At 38.0% G+C, this 13,031-nt stretch overlaps 1 protein-coding gene across 2 annotated transcripts in view; it reads right to left on the bottom strand.

Annotated features, from left to right (window-relative positions):
• SYTL5 (synaptotagmin like 5) overlaps window positions 1–13,031 on the bottom strand; it is a 109,202-nt gene that overhangs the window by 74,654 nt on the left and 21,517 nt on the right. For both annotated transcript variants that reach the window (XM_065916495.1, XM_065916496.1), the window contains exon 2: window positions 5,186–5,395. In XM_065916495.1, coding sequence (XP_065772567.1) covers window positions 5,186–5,395 — 210 coding nt within the window. The remainder of the gene's footprint in view (window positions 1–5,185; window positions 5,396–13,031) is intronic.

Below are 13,031 nucleotides of genomic sequence, written 5' to 3'. Positions count from 1 at the left end.
ACATATATGTATATATACACACACACATATACACTCAGCTATGTGTGCATATGTGTGTGCATAGATATAGATATACAAATATTTAAAATATACAATAGCACTAGGAGGGGAGAAAAGGCAATCAAAGTATTTTTAAGTCCTGATATTGTCTTAGAAGTACCAAAACTACTAATTAATATTATATTTTAATAAGTCAAGGATGTACATTATAATCTCTAGAGTAATCATTAGATGAGTAGTAAAAAATGTATAAATATTAGAGGAGATAAATAGAAAAATATTGCAACAACCTAAATGAAGGTAAATAAGTAGAGATAAAAGAACAGAATGGTGTTGCTGCTGCTGCTAAGTCACTTCAATCGTGTCCGACTCTGTGTGACCCCATAGACGGCAGCCCACCAGGCTCCCCCGTCCCTGGGATTCTCCAGGCAAGAACACTAGAGTGGATTGCCATTTCCTTCTCCAATGCATGAAAGTGAAAAGTGAAAGTGAAGTCACTCAGTCGTGTCCGACTCTTAGCGACCCCATGGACTGCAGCCTACCAGGATGCTCCATCCATGGGATTTTCCAGGCAAGAGTACTGGAGTGGGTTAACATTGCCTTCTCTGAAAAGAACAGAATAGATGGGACCAAGAAAAGAATAAGTAAAAGGGTGGTAAATTTTAAATAAAATATATGGGTTATGTTATTACTACAAATGGGACAAATATCCTAATTAAATGACAACTGTCAGCCTAGATTTAAAACATGCACACATGATAATATTCCACTTATAAGAGACATACGGTAAATATATGGAAAGAAAAAAGCTGCAAGTAAAGGATAAAGAGGATTCCCCAGGCATATGCCAACCAAAAGAAAGCAACTGAGGCCATACTAATTACAAAGTAAACTTTAAAAGGAAAAAATCATAACTAGAGGTAAGGAGAGAGTTTTCACAATTATAAAGGTTTCTGTACAACTATAAAACCTCACAATTCTAAATACTTAAGCAATCAAGACTCTAAACTCAACATACAAGCAAATATTATCAAGTTAAAAAGGAAAATAGAAAATTCACAATCATTATTGAGAGAGATTAGTATATATTTCCCTCAATATCACATAGAATATATAGATTAAAAAATCAATAGTGATATGGAAGGTTTGGACAACACAATTAACAAATATCATTAAAAGACAAAACTAAGATATTCAAATCAATACTGCAGAATTCATTTTTTCAAGGAAATTGGAACATTTAATAAAATAGAAGATTTTCTGGGCTGAATTTCAAAGAATGAAATCATATAGAATGTTTTCTGACCAAAGTGAAATAAAGCTAATTTCAATATCAAAAAGATATCAAAAATCCCCATGAAGTTAGAAATCAAAAGACAATTGTAAATAACTCAAAGCTGGAAGAAAAGGTGATAGAAATTAGAAAACAGAATGAAACCAGTATCATAAAAAATAATGGATATGAAAATGTGTGAGATGCAGCTAAACCAGTGCAAACAGGGAAAGTCATATCCTTAAATGTATATGTTAGAAAAGAACAAAGGATGGAAAAAATCAAGTATCTAAACATATGAATCAAAACACTATTAATGAAAAATTCTAAGAAAGTGAAAGAACAAGAAATGAATAACATTGAAAACAAATACACAAAACAGAAAGAAAAAAAAGATATGAAGTGTTAGAAAACAAGACACACTTGTGCAAAAATAAAATTTGAATGGTGCCACAGGAATTATTTTAATTAGTAAGTGAGTTTAACAAGATTTCCAAAGTTGGACTACCCAAATCAACTGCATTTCTCCATAACAATAACAATTAGAAAATAAAAAAATTTTTAAGGGTACTATTTACAATAACACAAAAATCAAATACTTGGATTAGATCCAATGATATGTAAGATGTATCAGGAAAATTATTATATGAAATATTACTAAAAGAAATCAAAGGTAAACTAATGAAAGGGCACATAGTGTTTGTGGATCAATAGACTAAATATTGAAAGACATCAATTCTCTCCATAACTTGCTGTAGATGTAATGTAGTCCCTATAAAAACACTAGTAGGACCTGTTTAATGGAATGCTGATTATAAATGTATTTCAAAATACCAGGGGCCAATAATAGCCAGGGCATTTTGAACAAAAACAGCAAAGTGGCAAGTCCACTGGATATAAAATTTTATAAAGCTACATTGAATTAAAATAACGTGGCATTGGTACATTACACATGTAACAGAGTAGTCAGAAATGAAACTTGTTTTGTGAAGGTGACACTGTAGAGAAGTGAAAAAATGGTACTTTCAATGAATGTTGCTGGATCAAATGGATATTCATATTAAAATATAAAAAGGAATTTGTAACTCACAGCACATGCAAAAATCAGTTCCAAGTCGATTGTAAGTTTAAAAAGGTAATACAATAACACAGGAGATCACACGGGAGAATATTTCTATCAACTTTTACAAAAAGCTTTTTTTTCCCCCGTTAGGATACAGAAAGAAAAAACCCACTAATCTCATACAGGAAAAGATGAACAAAATGAGTTACTAAAAATTAGAGATTTCCGTTCTTCAATACACCACTGAGAGAATGAAAAGGAACATCAGAAGTTGGGAAAAAATATCTGAAACACAAGGAACCAACGTGGTTTGTACACAGAATATATGAAGAACTCCTTCACACTAGTCAGTAAAAGGCTGATAACCTAACAGAAAAAAAGGCAAGAGACCTGAACCAGCACTTCACAGAAAAGGATGTTCAAATGGTCAATCAACATATTAAGATATCCTCGTTCTCATTGGTAATAAAGAAAAATGCAATAAATCCACTACATACCCAACAAAATTATAAAAATGGAAAAACAAAAAACACTGTTGTAAAAATATAAAGTAACCAACATTCATGCATTGCTAGTGAAAGGATAACTTGGCACAACCACTTTGGAAAACAAATCGGTATCGTGGGGCTTCCCAGGTGGCACAGTGGTAAAGAATTCACCTGCTAAGGTAGGAGACGTGGGTTTGATCCCTGATCTGGGAAAATCCCCTGGATGAGGAACTGGCAACCCACTCCAGTATTCTTGCTTGGGAAATCCCATGGACAGAGGAGCCTGGTGGGCTAGAGTCCATAGGGTCGCAAAGAGTCAGACATAACTTAGCTACTAAACAACAACTGAAATGAAACACATGCATATATTCTATGACCCAGCAACTTTACTATGTACATATTCAATGGAAATACATACACATATGTATCAAGAGACATGCACAAAAATATTTATAACAACACTATTTTTAAGAGGTGAAAGCTAGAAACATCCCAAATATACATCAATGATAGAATGGTATATGAATCCTCATATAGTTATAAATAGAGTGTTAATAAACACTATAGTGAAAATGAGTGAAATGAGTATAAAAGTGAAAATGAGTAGACAACTGCCAAATGCAACAAAAATGGATGTCTCACAAACATAATGGTGACCAAAAGTAGTTATGAACAAATACACACACACTGTATGAGTCCATTTAAAGTATAAAAAATTTAATTTTTTTTATATTTTAAGTATAAAATCAACAATTTAAACAATGAAAATCAATTTAAAGCATAAAATCAATTTAAAGTATAAAAAATTCAAAGTTAACTTATGGTGTTAGCAGGATAATATTTATATCTGGAGAATAAGAAGGGACTAGTGATTGGGAAGAGGAAGAAGAAAAGCTTCTGGGGTGTCAGTAGCATTTCTACTTCGTTGCCTGAATGGTAGTTACACAGAAACTGTGATAATTTGCAAAGCTGTACACCAGTGCTTCTCAAAGACATTTACTCTTTACGGGACATGTGGCAATGTTGGCAGGAATCTGTCATTGTTACCACCGCAAAGGGGAGCAGTGTTATTGGTCTCTACTGGGTAGAAGCCATGAACATCTCATAGTACACAGGACAGGCCCTCCCTCCCCCACAAAGAACCATATTGCCAAAAATTTCAGTGATGCTGAAATTGAGAAACCCTGTTGTACACTTGTCATTTGTGTCCTTTTGTGTAAGTTAACTTTAGTTAAAAACAAAAGCCATGTGCACTATGTTTTCATAAAAAAAAAAAAAAAGTGCTAGTCTCTTTCCAAGTTTTCCTGTTCTTATTTGTTGTCCTCTAGTGGTCACTAAGAGCAGAGAGGGATAAATGGTCCTGCAAAATTGTATAGAGGCAAAACTATAATTGAGGAAATTCTGTCCATTATTTCCTCTGTAAGTCATTATTTGACTATACTGTAAGTAATAGTCACTCAGTCGTGTTTAACTCTTTGCGATCCCATGGACTGTAGCCCACCAGGCTCCTCTGTCCATGGGATTCTCCAGGCAAGAATACTGCAGTGGGTTGCCATTTCCTTCTTCAATTTGACAATACTGGAAGAGCCTTTATATCCAACTCTGAAATGTGAAGTAAAGGGGAGCAGAGTTGTAAAGATCCATTATTTCACACTGAGAAAAACTTTCTAAGAAGAGTTCAGGGTCTAAAAGAGCGATTTTTACATTATGTACTTGAGTCACAGATGTATCATGTTCCTTTTAAGTAGAAAGCAAAGTGCATTGCTGATACTTTTTCTGTACACATATATGGAGAAATACCCCAAGTAAACAATTGATTTCATGAGGAAGACAGGAAGATATCCAGAATTATTTTTGCACCTTGATTTGCAGTTTACTAAACCCAGTTTTGGACTTCTCAGGCTGCACTAGTAAAGAACCCGCCTGCCAATGCAGGAGATGCAGGTTCAATCCCTGGGTTGGAAAGATCCCCTGGAGGAGGGCACAGCAACCCACTCCAGTATTCTTGCCTGGAAAATTCCACAGGGTCGTAAAGAGTCGGACAGGACTGAGCACACACACCCTAAGAAGCTGGGTGGAGCCAAGTGCAGGTCTAAGAAAGCCTGAGGGAAGAGACCACGTTCAGATGCGGGAAGAAACCACGTCCTGTGAGGCTTCCAACCGTATAATGTTTCTGTGTCTCAGACACACACAAATACACATCACACCCTTCCAAAGCAGTACTGAACTTCTAGCGGGGCTATACTTTCAATTCTATTCTCTATTGCTACCTTTTACATATTCTTCCTCCTTGCTTTCCCCCCCCCCCACCAACTCTTCAGTCATCAAAGCTGACTTTGCACACAAAGGCAAGAAACTCACGCGACTCTTGCACAGATGGTGCACCGCCAGCTGCCATCAAGGCCTGAGACCCGGCACTGGCTGCACACTCTGAGGGAGCAGGCCTGGCACGGGTCTCCCCGGTCGAATATCAAGCCCAGGTTTCTCTGACAGTGTGCACAGACCCTGGTGGTCTCTTGTTGAGTCTTCCCACTTCTGCGTTTTGCTTCCAAGAGTTCATTCTTCAGCTTCCTGGAAGGAGAGGGAAAAAAATCACTTACAAAAGAGGAGCAGAGCTATCTTTATCTAAGGGATGTACTCACTGAGGAGACTATTTGAAAGGGTCAAGGAGTTACATTCAAGTGACTCAAAAATCCATAATTTCTTCCTCCAGAATCAATAATCCTTTGATCTCATTAGTGGAAAAATATAATGTTTGTGTCTTACTCTTGGATTTTGAAATCTTATCCAGGCACTTCTACTTGCTATTAGTATTTATTTACATTCTACTCTAACTTCTCCAGGGTGTCTTTGATATCAAAACAAGGGAGCACAACTCCAGCCTACAGGCATGCACAATGCCATATTGTCTCCTTGCCTAGATATGAGGCAAGAATGTGAAATCAAACTTGGCAACATGGGTGCTTTTTTAAGTCAGGGGTCCCCAATCTCCAGGATCTAATGCCTGATTATCTGAGGTAGAGCTGATATAATAATAATTGAATTAATTGCATAATGGGCTTTCCTGGTGGCTCAGATGGTAAAGAATCTGCCTGCAATGCAGGAGACCTGGGTTCCATCCCTGGGTTGGGAAGACCCCCTGGAGAAGGGTACAGCAACCCACTCCAGTATTCTTGCCTGGAGAATTCCATGGACAGAGGAGACTGGCAGGCTACAGTCCATGGGGTCGCACAGAGTCGGAAACGACTGAGCGACTAACACTTTCACTTTAAGTGCACAATAAATGTAATATGCTTGAATCATCCCAAAATCACCCCCACACTAGGTTCATGTAAAAATTTTCTTCCACGAAACTAGTCCCTGATGCCAAAAAGGTTTGGGATCGCTGCCTTAAATGAGCCAATGTGAACTTTGCTACAAAGACATTGCCCATCATTGAAGATCAAACAATTGCCACTGAGTCATGGGCTTTGTTGTTAGATATACATTTGTTTGAATCCTGGGTCCATCATGAATTACCTGTTCAAATGTAAACAATGATTTACCCACTCAACTTCAGTCTCTTCATTTCAAACACAGGAGTAATAATATTCCAATGTGACCATTTTTAAGACTAAGTGGAGAAAGAAATGGCAACCCACTCCAGTATTCTTGCCTGGAGAATCCCATGGACGGAGGAGCCTGGTGTGCTACAATCCATGGGGTCACAAAGAGTCGGATGCGAATGAGCGACTTCATTTCACTTCACTTCAAGAAAATATATGGGAAGATACCAGCTTGTTTCCTGCTACACAAGTACTAAATAAATGTTATTTCTATGTCATTTCTTTTACTATATGACGTGATCTATTTACATATGCTTTAGAAAATAGCTATTCAAAAGGAATACTACTCAGCCGTTAAAAAGAATAATGCCATTTGTAGCAACATGGATGGACCTAGAGATTATACTAAGTTAAGTCAGAAAGGAAAAGACAAACACCACTTAAAGATGGAATCTAAAATATGATGCAAATGAATTTACTTATGAAACAGAAACAAACTCATAGGCACAGAAAACAAACAGATGGTTACCAAAAGGAAAAGGGCATGGGGGAGGAATAAATTAGGAGTTTGGTGTTAGCAGACAGAAACTATTATATATAAAATAAACAACAAGGTCCTACTATATAGCACAGGGAACTATATTCAATATCCTGTAATAATCCATAATTGGAAAGAAAACAAAGTTCTCTCTTTCTTGTCCAACTGAGCACAAATGACAAGAACACACAACACATGTTTTCTACTCCCTGATTTAGAACTTACAAAGCATCCTTGTGTCTTTTTTTCATGAACAACTGGCTCCTGAAATTGAGTGTAAGAAAAGCTCCACACAATATACTTTTGAAAATCTGTAAAAGCTACAACTTTTAAAGTGAGATGAATTCTCATTTGAAACCTCCAATTTAATTATCTGGAGAATAACAACAGACCTTTCCAGGTGGTGCAGTGGTAAAGAAACAGCCTGACAATGCAGGAAACTCAAGAAGACACTGGTTTGAACCCTGGGTAGGGAAGAGATGCTAGAACAGGAAATGGCAGCCCACTCCAGTATTCTTGCCTGGAAAATCCCATGGATAGAGAAGCCTGTCAGCCCAAGGGGTTTCAAAGAGTCAGATAAGACTGAGTGCACACATGCGTGCGTGCCCACACACACACACACAAACCTTTAAACACCTCAGGGCATAGGAGAAATAAAACACTGCCTAGTCACAATCTGTAACAATTTATGCAACAATCATAAAGAAAAAATGACCAAAATGAGTGGAACAAAGAATAATACTAGACCACAGTCCTATCCCAGTAGGATAGTGGACCAAAGAATAAGAAACTGAGAACATGGGGTATTCTAGGATACTCCGGAGACAAAAATAAATAAATTTTAAGATCAGGTGCCTGAAGTTTAACTACTTGATTGCTCCTTAAACTAGAACTTGAGACCATTTGGAGAAATTATGGCCATAAAGTCAAATATTTAGACTGCATTTTTCTATATGTTCTATTCACAGGACTTTATTTAGCAATCAGCATTCACTTAGCTCCCAGTTCCAAAGTCTGAAAAGACTTGAGCCACCACAGAAAGGACACAGAGAAGCAAGAATTTCAAGGTCCAAACACACCAGTTGGGAATTCCTAAGACAATCAGCATTAACTGTCCCACATATTCTGAGAGCAACCTCTGAGACTGTGGGGAAAGCTGGTAAGAATGCCATAGGCAGCACAAAATATTAAGCGTGTTGACTGAAAAAAATGGATAACCTAAAAATTGAGAATTGTTTTATTTGGCAGACTTGCTGAGGACTGAAGCCTGGGAGACCGCCTTTCAGGGATAGCTCTGAGGGACTGCTCAGAAGAAGAAAGAGAGGAGCCAGGATACATAGGAGTTTTGCAACAAGGAGTAGGAACATCAAAAATTACCAACAAGTAAGGAAAATCAACCAGAAGCTCAAGATAATGAATTTAGCCCTTTTCTGTGTGTGGGAAGAGGCAAGAGTCTGGGCTCATGGAAATCGTTCCTTTGATTTGCAGCTCAGTTATTTATGGCCAGTATCCCATTCTTTCCCATCCTGAGTCCCCTCAGGGTGCACCTCAGGGTGGCTGCAGTGACTTGATGGTTACAACATCCCTTTGTTTGTTGATATGGCAGGCAACCTTTTTCACTCACAAGCTGCTTACAGATGTTTCAAATCTTTGAGAAACTGACCTAATTCAATTTATTAGTGGGTTGCCATTTCTTTCTCCAGGGGATCTTCCCAACCCAGGGATCAAACCCATGTCTCCTGCACTGGCAGGTGAATTCTTTACCGCTAAGCCACCAGGGAAATTCAATCATACCTAGGATAATTTCACCTTAAGTGGACACAAGCATTTCTCAAGAAGAGGAGAAGGGTAACGAGAGAGTAAAGGGTAAACGGACGGTAGTTGCAGTCAGAAAAAGAAACTGTGCAACTGGAGACGTTGTATGAAGGAGAAAGGGAAGTACAGGGAGCTAGAAGAGGGGAATAGGGTGGAAGATTTCTCTTTCCTCTGCTTCACTGGCCACCACTCACAAAGCAAGGTCGATCTCACTTGGTTCCTGCACTGCTGGCCCAGTCTCAGGAAAAGTATCTGAGGAAGATGGGTTTCTGGGCTGTAAGCACAGAATCTGTTCATCTTTCTTATCCACATAAGCTAGAATTGCTTCTAGTTCCAAGTAACAGGCTTAAATATTTGGTGTAATTTTTCTCCCACAAGGGTTTCCCTTGTGGCTCAGAACCATAAAGAATCTGCCTGCAATGCAGAAGGCCTGGGTTTGATCACTGGGTCAGGAAGATCCCCTGGAGAAAGGAATGGCTACCTACTCCAGTATTCTTGCCTGGAGAATTCCATGGACAGAGGAGCCTGGCAGGCTACAGTCCATAGGGTCTCAAAGAGTAGGATGCAACTGAGCGATTAACACTTTCACTTTCTTCCCCACATAAAAGGAATTCAGAATTAGGCACTTGCTTGTATTAGTTCAACTGAAAAGTCAGGTCATTAAAGAATCACTTCATTCTGATGATCCCCTATCTTCAAAGTATGGCTCATCATTCTTATGCAAAATGGTTAGGCAGCTTCAGTAGTGCATCAGTAGAGTTTAAGGCAGGAAGAGTAGGGAGGGCATGTCAGTTATACCTGTATCTTACAGTTATACCAATATCTAAACAGAAAAGCAAAAGTTGATACAGAAGCCCTCCAATGACGAAGGACTTCCCTTAGGGACTTCCCTTAGGGAAGTCCTTCTTAGGTTCACTTGACCAGACAGTGTCACAACATCACCATTAGATGCAAGGGAGGCTGGGTAGGTGGAACAAGCTGGAATTGTAGATACTGCCCTCTTGACATTAGATGAGGTCAAGTGACTCCCACTGGTGCATGAACTGTGATATGTGACTCCAGGTAAAAGCTTTAAGAGCAAATCACCAGGTTACCACAATCCTCCTTCTTTGCATGAAGAATGGCAATGTCCCAAATAGTGTCTGCCTTGTAAGTTTGAGTCCTGGTCTGAGGATGCCATGAAGTAGAGTCCCTAGTCACTCAGTTATGGACATGGAACACGAGAGAGAAATAAACCTTCATTGTTTTAAACCACTAAGAATTTGGAACTGTTCTTAGAACATCACTTAGCCTACCCTAAATGATAAACATACAGCCTAGGAACTTCCTTGGTGGTGCAGTGGGTAAGGAATCTGCCTGCCAATGCAGGAGAGACAGGTTCAAACCCTGGTCCATGAAGATTCCACATGCCATGTAGCAACTAAGCCTGTGTGCCCAGTGACTGAAGCTTGTACACTCCAGGCCCCTTCAACAGCAACTACTGAGTCCGAGAGCTGCAACTAGAGAGTAGCCCCCACTGGCCACAACTAGAGAAAGCCCACACAAATGCAAGGAAGACCCGGCACAGACAAAAGTAAATAAATAAATAATCTTTTTTATTTCTTTTTATTTCTTTTTTTAAAATAATCTTTTTAAAATAAGCCTAGTTTCTTCATCTGGCTGGCTTTCATATATTCTTTTATTTCAGCTTTACTGCTGCTTACCCAGAGTGACTTTCTCTGATTACCAAATCTACTGCAGATTCCTGTCTTATTCACATTCAGAGAACTGTGTTCTTTCTCTTCACAGAACTTACCATATTTCTTAATTGTACTTTTTTTTTTTTAACTGGTTTCATGTTTCTCTCGTGAACTCCTCTGGAATTTCCACGAGGGCAAGACTGCATCTGTTTTGTTCAGCTTTTCATTTTATAGCATCTAAGCAGTGCCAGGAACATAATAGCTGTCATTTAATTGAATGAAAAAAAGAGAGCATAAGCGAAAGCTGGTGAGTGACAGAGGAAGAAGATAGGAAGAAGGGAGAAAGGAGGGGAACGGGGTGGGAGGGAGAAAATCTCAGCCATACTAGGTATTACTGGACATTCCACTTAATCTCTCCAGGTCTCAGTACTTCAACTTCAAAATGAAGATACTGATTCCTTTCCTATCTTCCTCAATGGTCGTTGTGAGAGCTAGAGACAATTAAGTATGGTAATGTGTTTCGGATCCAACCAGTCCATCCTAAAGGAGATCAGTCCTGGGTGTTCATTGGAAGGACTGATGTTGAAGCTGAAACTCCAGTACTTTGGCCACCTAATGCGAAGAGCTGACTCATTTGAAAAGACACTGATGCTGGGAAAGATTGAGGGCAGGAGGAGAAGGGGACGACAGAGGATAAGATGGTTGGATGGCATCACCAACTCAACGGACATGGGTTTGGGTGGACTCTGGGAGTTGGTGGTGGATAGGGAGGCCTGGCGTGCTGCAGTTCATGGGGTGCCAAAGAGTTAGACACAACTGAGCGACTGAACTGAACTGAATGTGTTTTGGGAATTATAGAGGAGTTTACAATGTGAAGCCATTATTATTATTTTTTTTTTCAAAAAGAGAATGCGAAGAGAAGAATGTACAATGTAGGATTTCCTGAGAATAAAATCAAATTAAAATCGGCCAAAACTGATATCAGACATACTTTGAAAAAGTAATGAAAGCCTGGGAAAACTACAGTAAGGATTTCTAGAACTTTTCCATCTTCCTTAATCTTGTTTGTACACTTTTGATCAGAAAGCAAGACTATTTTGATTCTTTAAAATATTAAAATTCTCACCATTTCCTCTCTTTGTTCTCATTTGGAAACAAAAACAAAGAGTACTGGATAGGTATAAAAAAAGTGTAGTAGACATAAATATGGCCCCAAATCAACTGTTGATAAGTAATGAAGATACAAAGAAAAAAAATATTATGAAAAAGATATTTCTCAGACATAAAAAAGAATAATGTCATTTGCAGCAACATGGATGGGTGTTATCCCATACTGATTATCATACTAAGTGAAGTCAGACAAATACTAGATATCCCTTACATGTGGAATCATAAAAAATGATACAAATGAAGTTATTTACAAAACAGAAATAGACTGATCAACATAGAAAACAATCCCATGGCTACCAAAGGGGAAAGGAGGGGTAAGGGGAGATAACTTAGAACTTCAGATTAACAGATAGTCACTATTATATATAGAAAATAAATAACAAGGGCCAACTGAATAGCATAGGAAACTATATTCAGATTATCTTATAAAAACCTATAATGGAAGAGAATCTGGAAAAGAATAGATATACATTATACATGTATACTTGAATCACTTTGCTATTAATAAATGGAATACTGCCTGCCATATCAGTAAAAAAAAAAAAAAAAGGTTGTCACAGTCATCAGTGATTGTAGCCACCAAAGAAGGTGAGCAGGTAGACACTGTATACTTCAAATTAACATATTATATATCAGCTATACTTCTTTTTTTTTTTTTTTAAAAGGGAATACACAGAAAAAAGAAAAAACAGATGTTGAAAACATTTAATTCCAGCTAAGGCCAATTCTCCACTTAAGATAAACTCAGGGTGCCTCTGTATTTTAAAAACATCAGTTCATTCTTTAGGTTTGCTTGTTGCTACATAGATAAATGTGTATTAACATGTGAATTGATGACTTATATGTAGAAATCCTAATATTACAGAGACCAACAGTCTCAACTGTCATTGAATGACAATATTTTCATTTCTATATTCCAGTGATATACTGAATTCAATTTATTCTATCCCATAATCAAAACTGTACAATGCAGTACAAAGAGTGCTTGCTTTATCATGGCATAGACACATTGCTTTCAAATCAGGAACTGCTTTCATTAAAATTCCTGTCACATGTGTCTGTGGTGTTGCTTTTCTTTTGCTACCCTGTTTAGACCCAATTGTGCTGAACACTATTTTGCATCAAATAAGCTAGGAATTCTAGAAGGGAAGCAATTAACTGCCTGGAAGAGGAAGCAATAAAAGCTTCACAAAGCTTCTTTGATTCCTTGATGCCTTTCAACAATCCACTGTTTCATCTAGCAGAGCACATCAAGGCTTGAGAAAAATACTGAGCAAGCAAGAACTATACAGTGGTTCATAGCATAAGGCTCCAGAGTCAGACTCCCTGGGTTCAAATCCTGGCCTTGCCCCTTATTTCCCTTGAGATTAAAAAAAAAAAAATTTAGCCTCTCTGCATCTCAAGACGTTTTAAAAAGACTTAACTTCTCTCTGTCTCAAAATATTCCCTCTGTTTTAAAA

The sequence above is a fragment of the Muntiacus reevesi genome, chromosome X (genome assembly GCF_963930625.1).
Source record: "Muntiacus reevesi chromosome X, mMunRee1.1, whole genome shotgun sequence".
Taxonomy (NCBI): domain Eukaryota; kingdom Metazoa; phylum Chordata; class Mammalia; order Artiodactyla; family Cervidae; genus Muntiacus; species Muntiacus reevesi.
The sequence above is the reverse complement of the archived record's forward strand: the minus strand, read 5'-3'. Positions and strand labels throughout refer to the sequence as shown.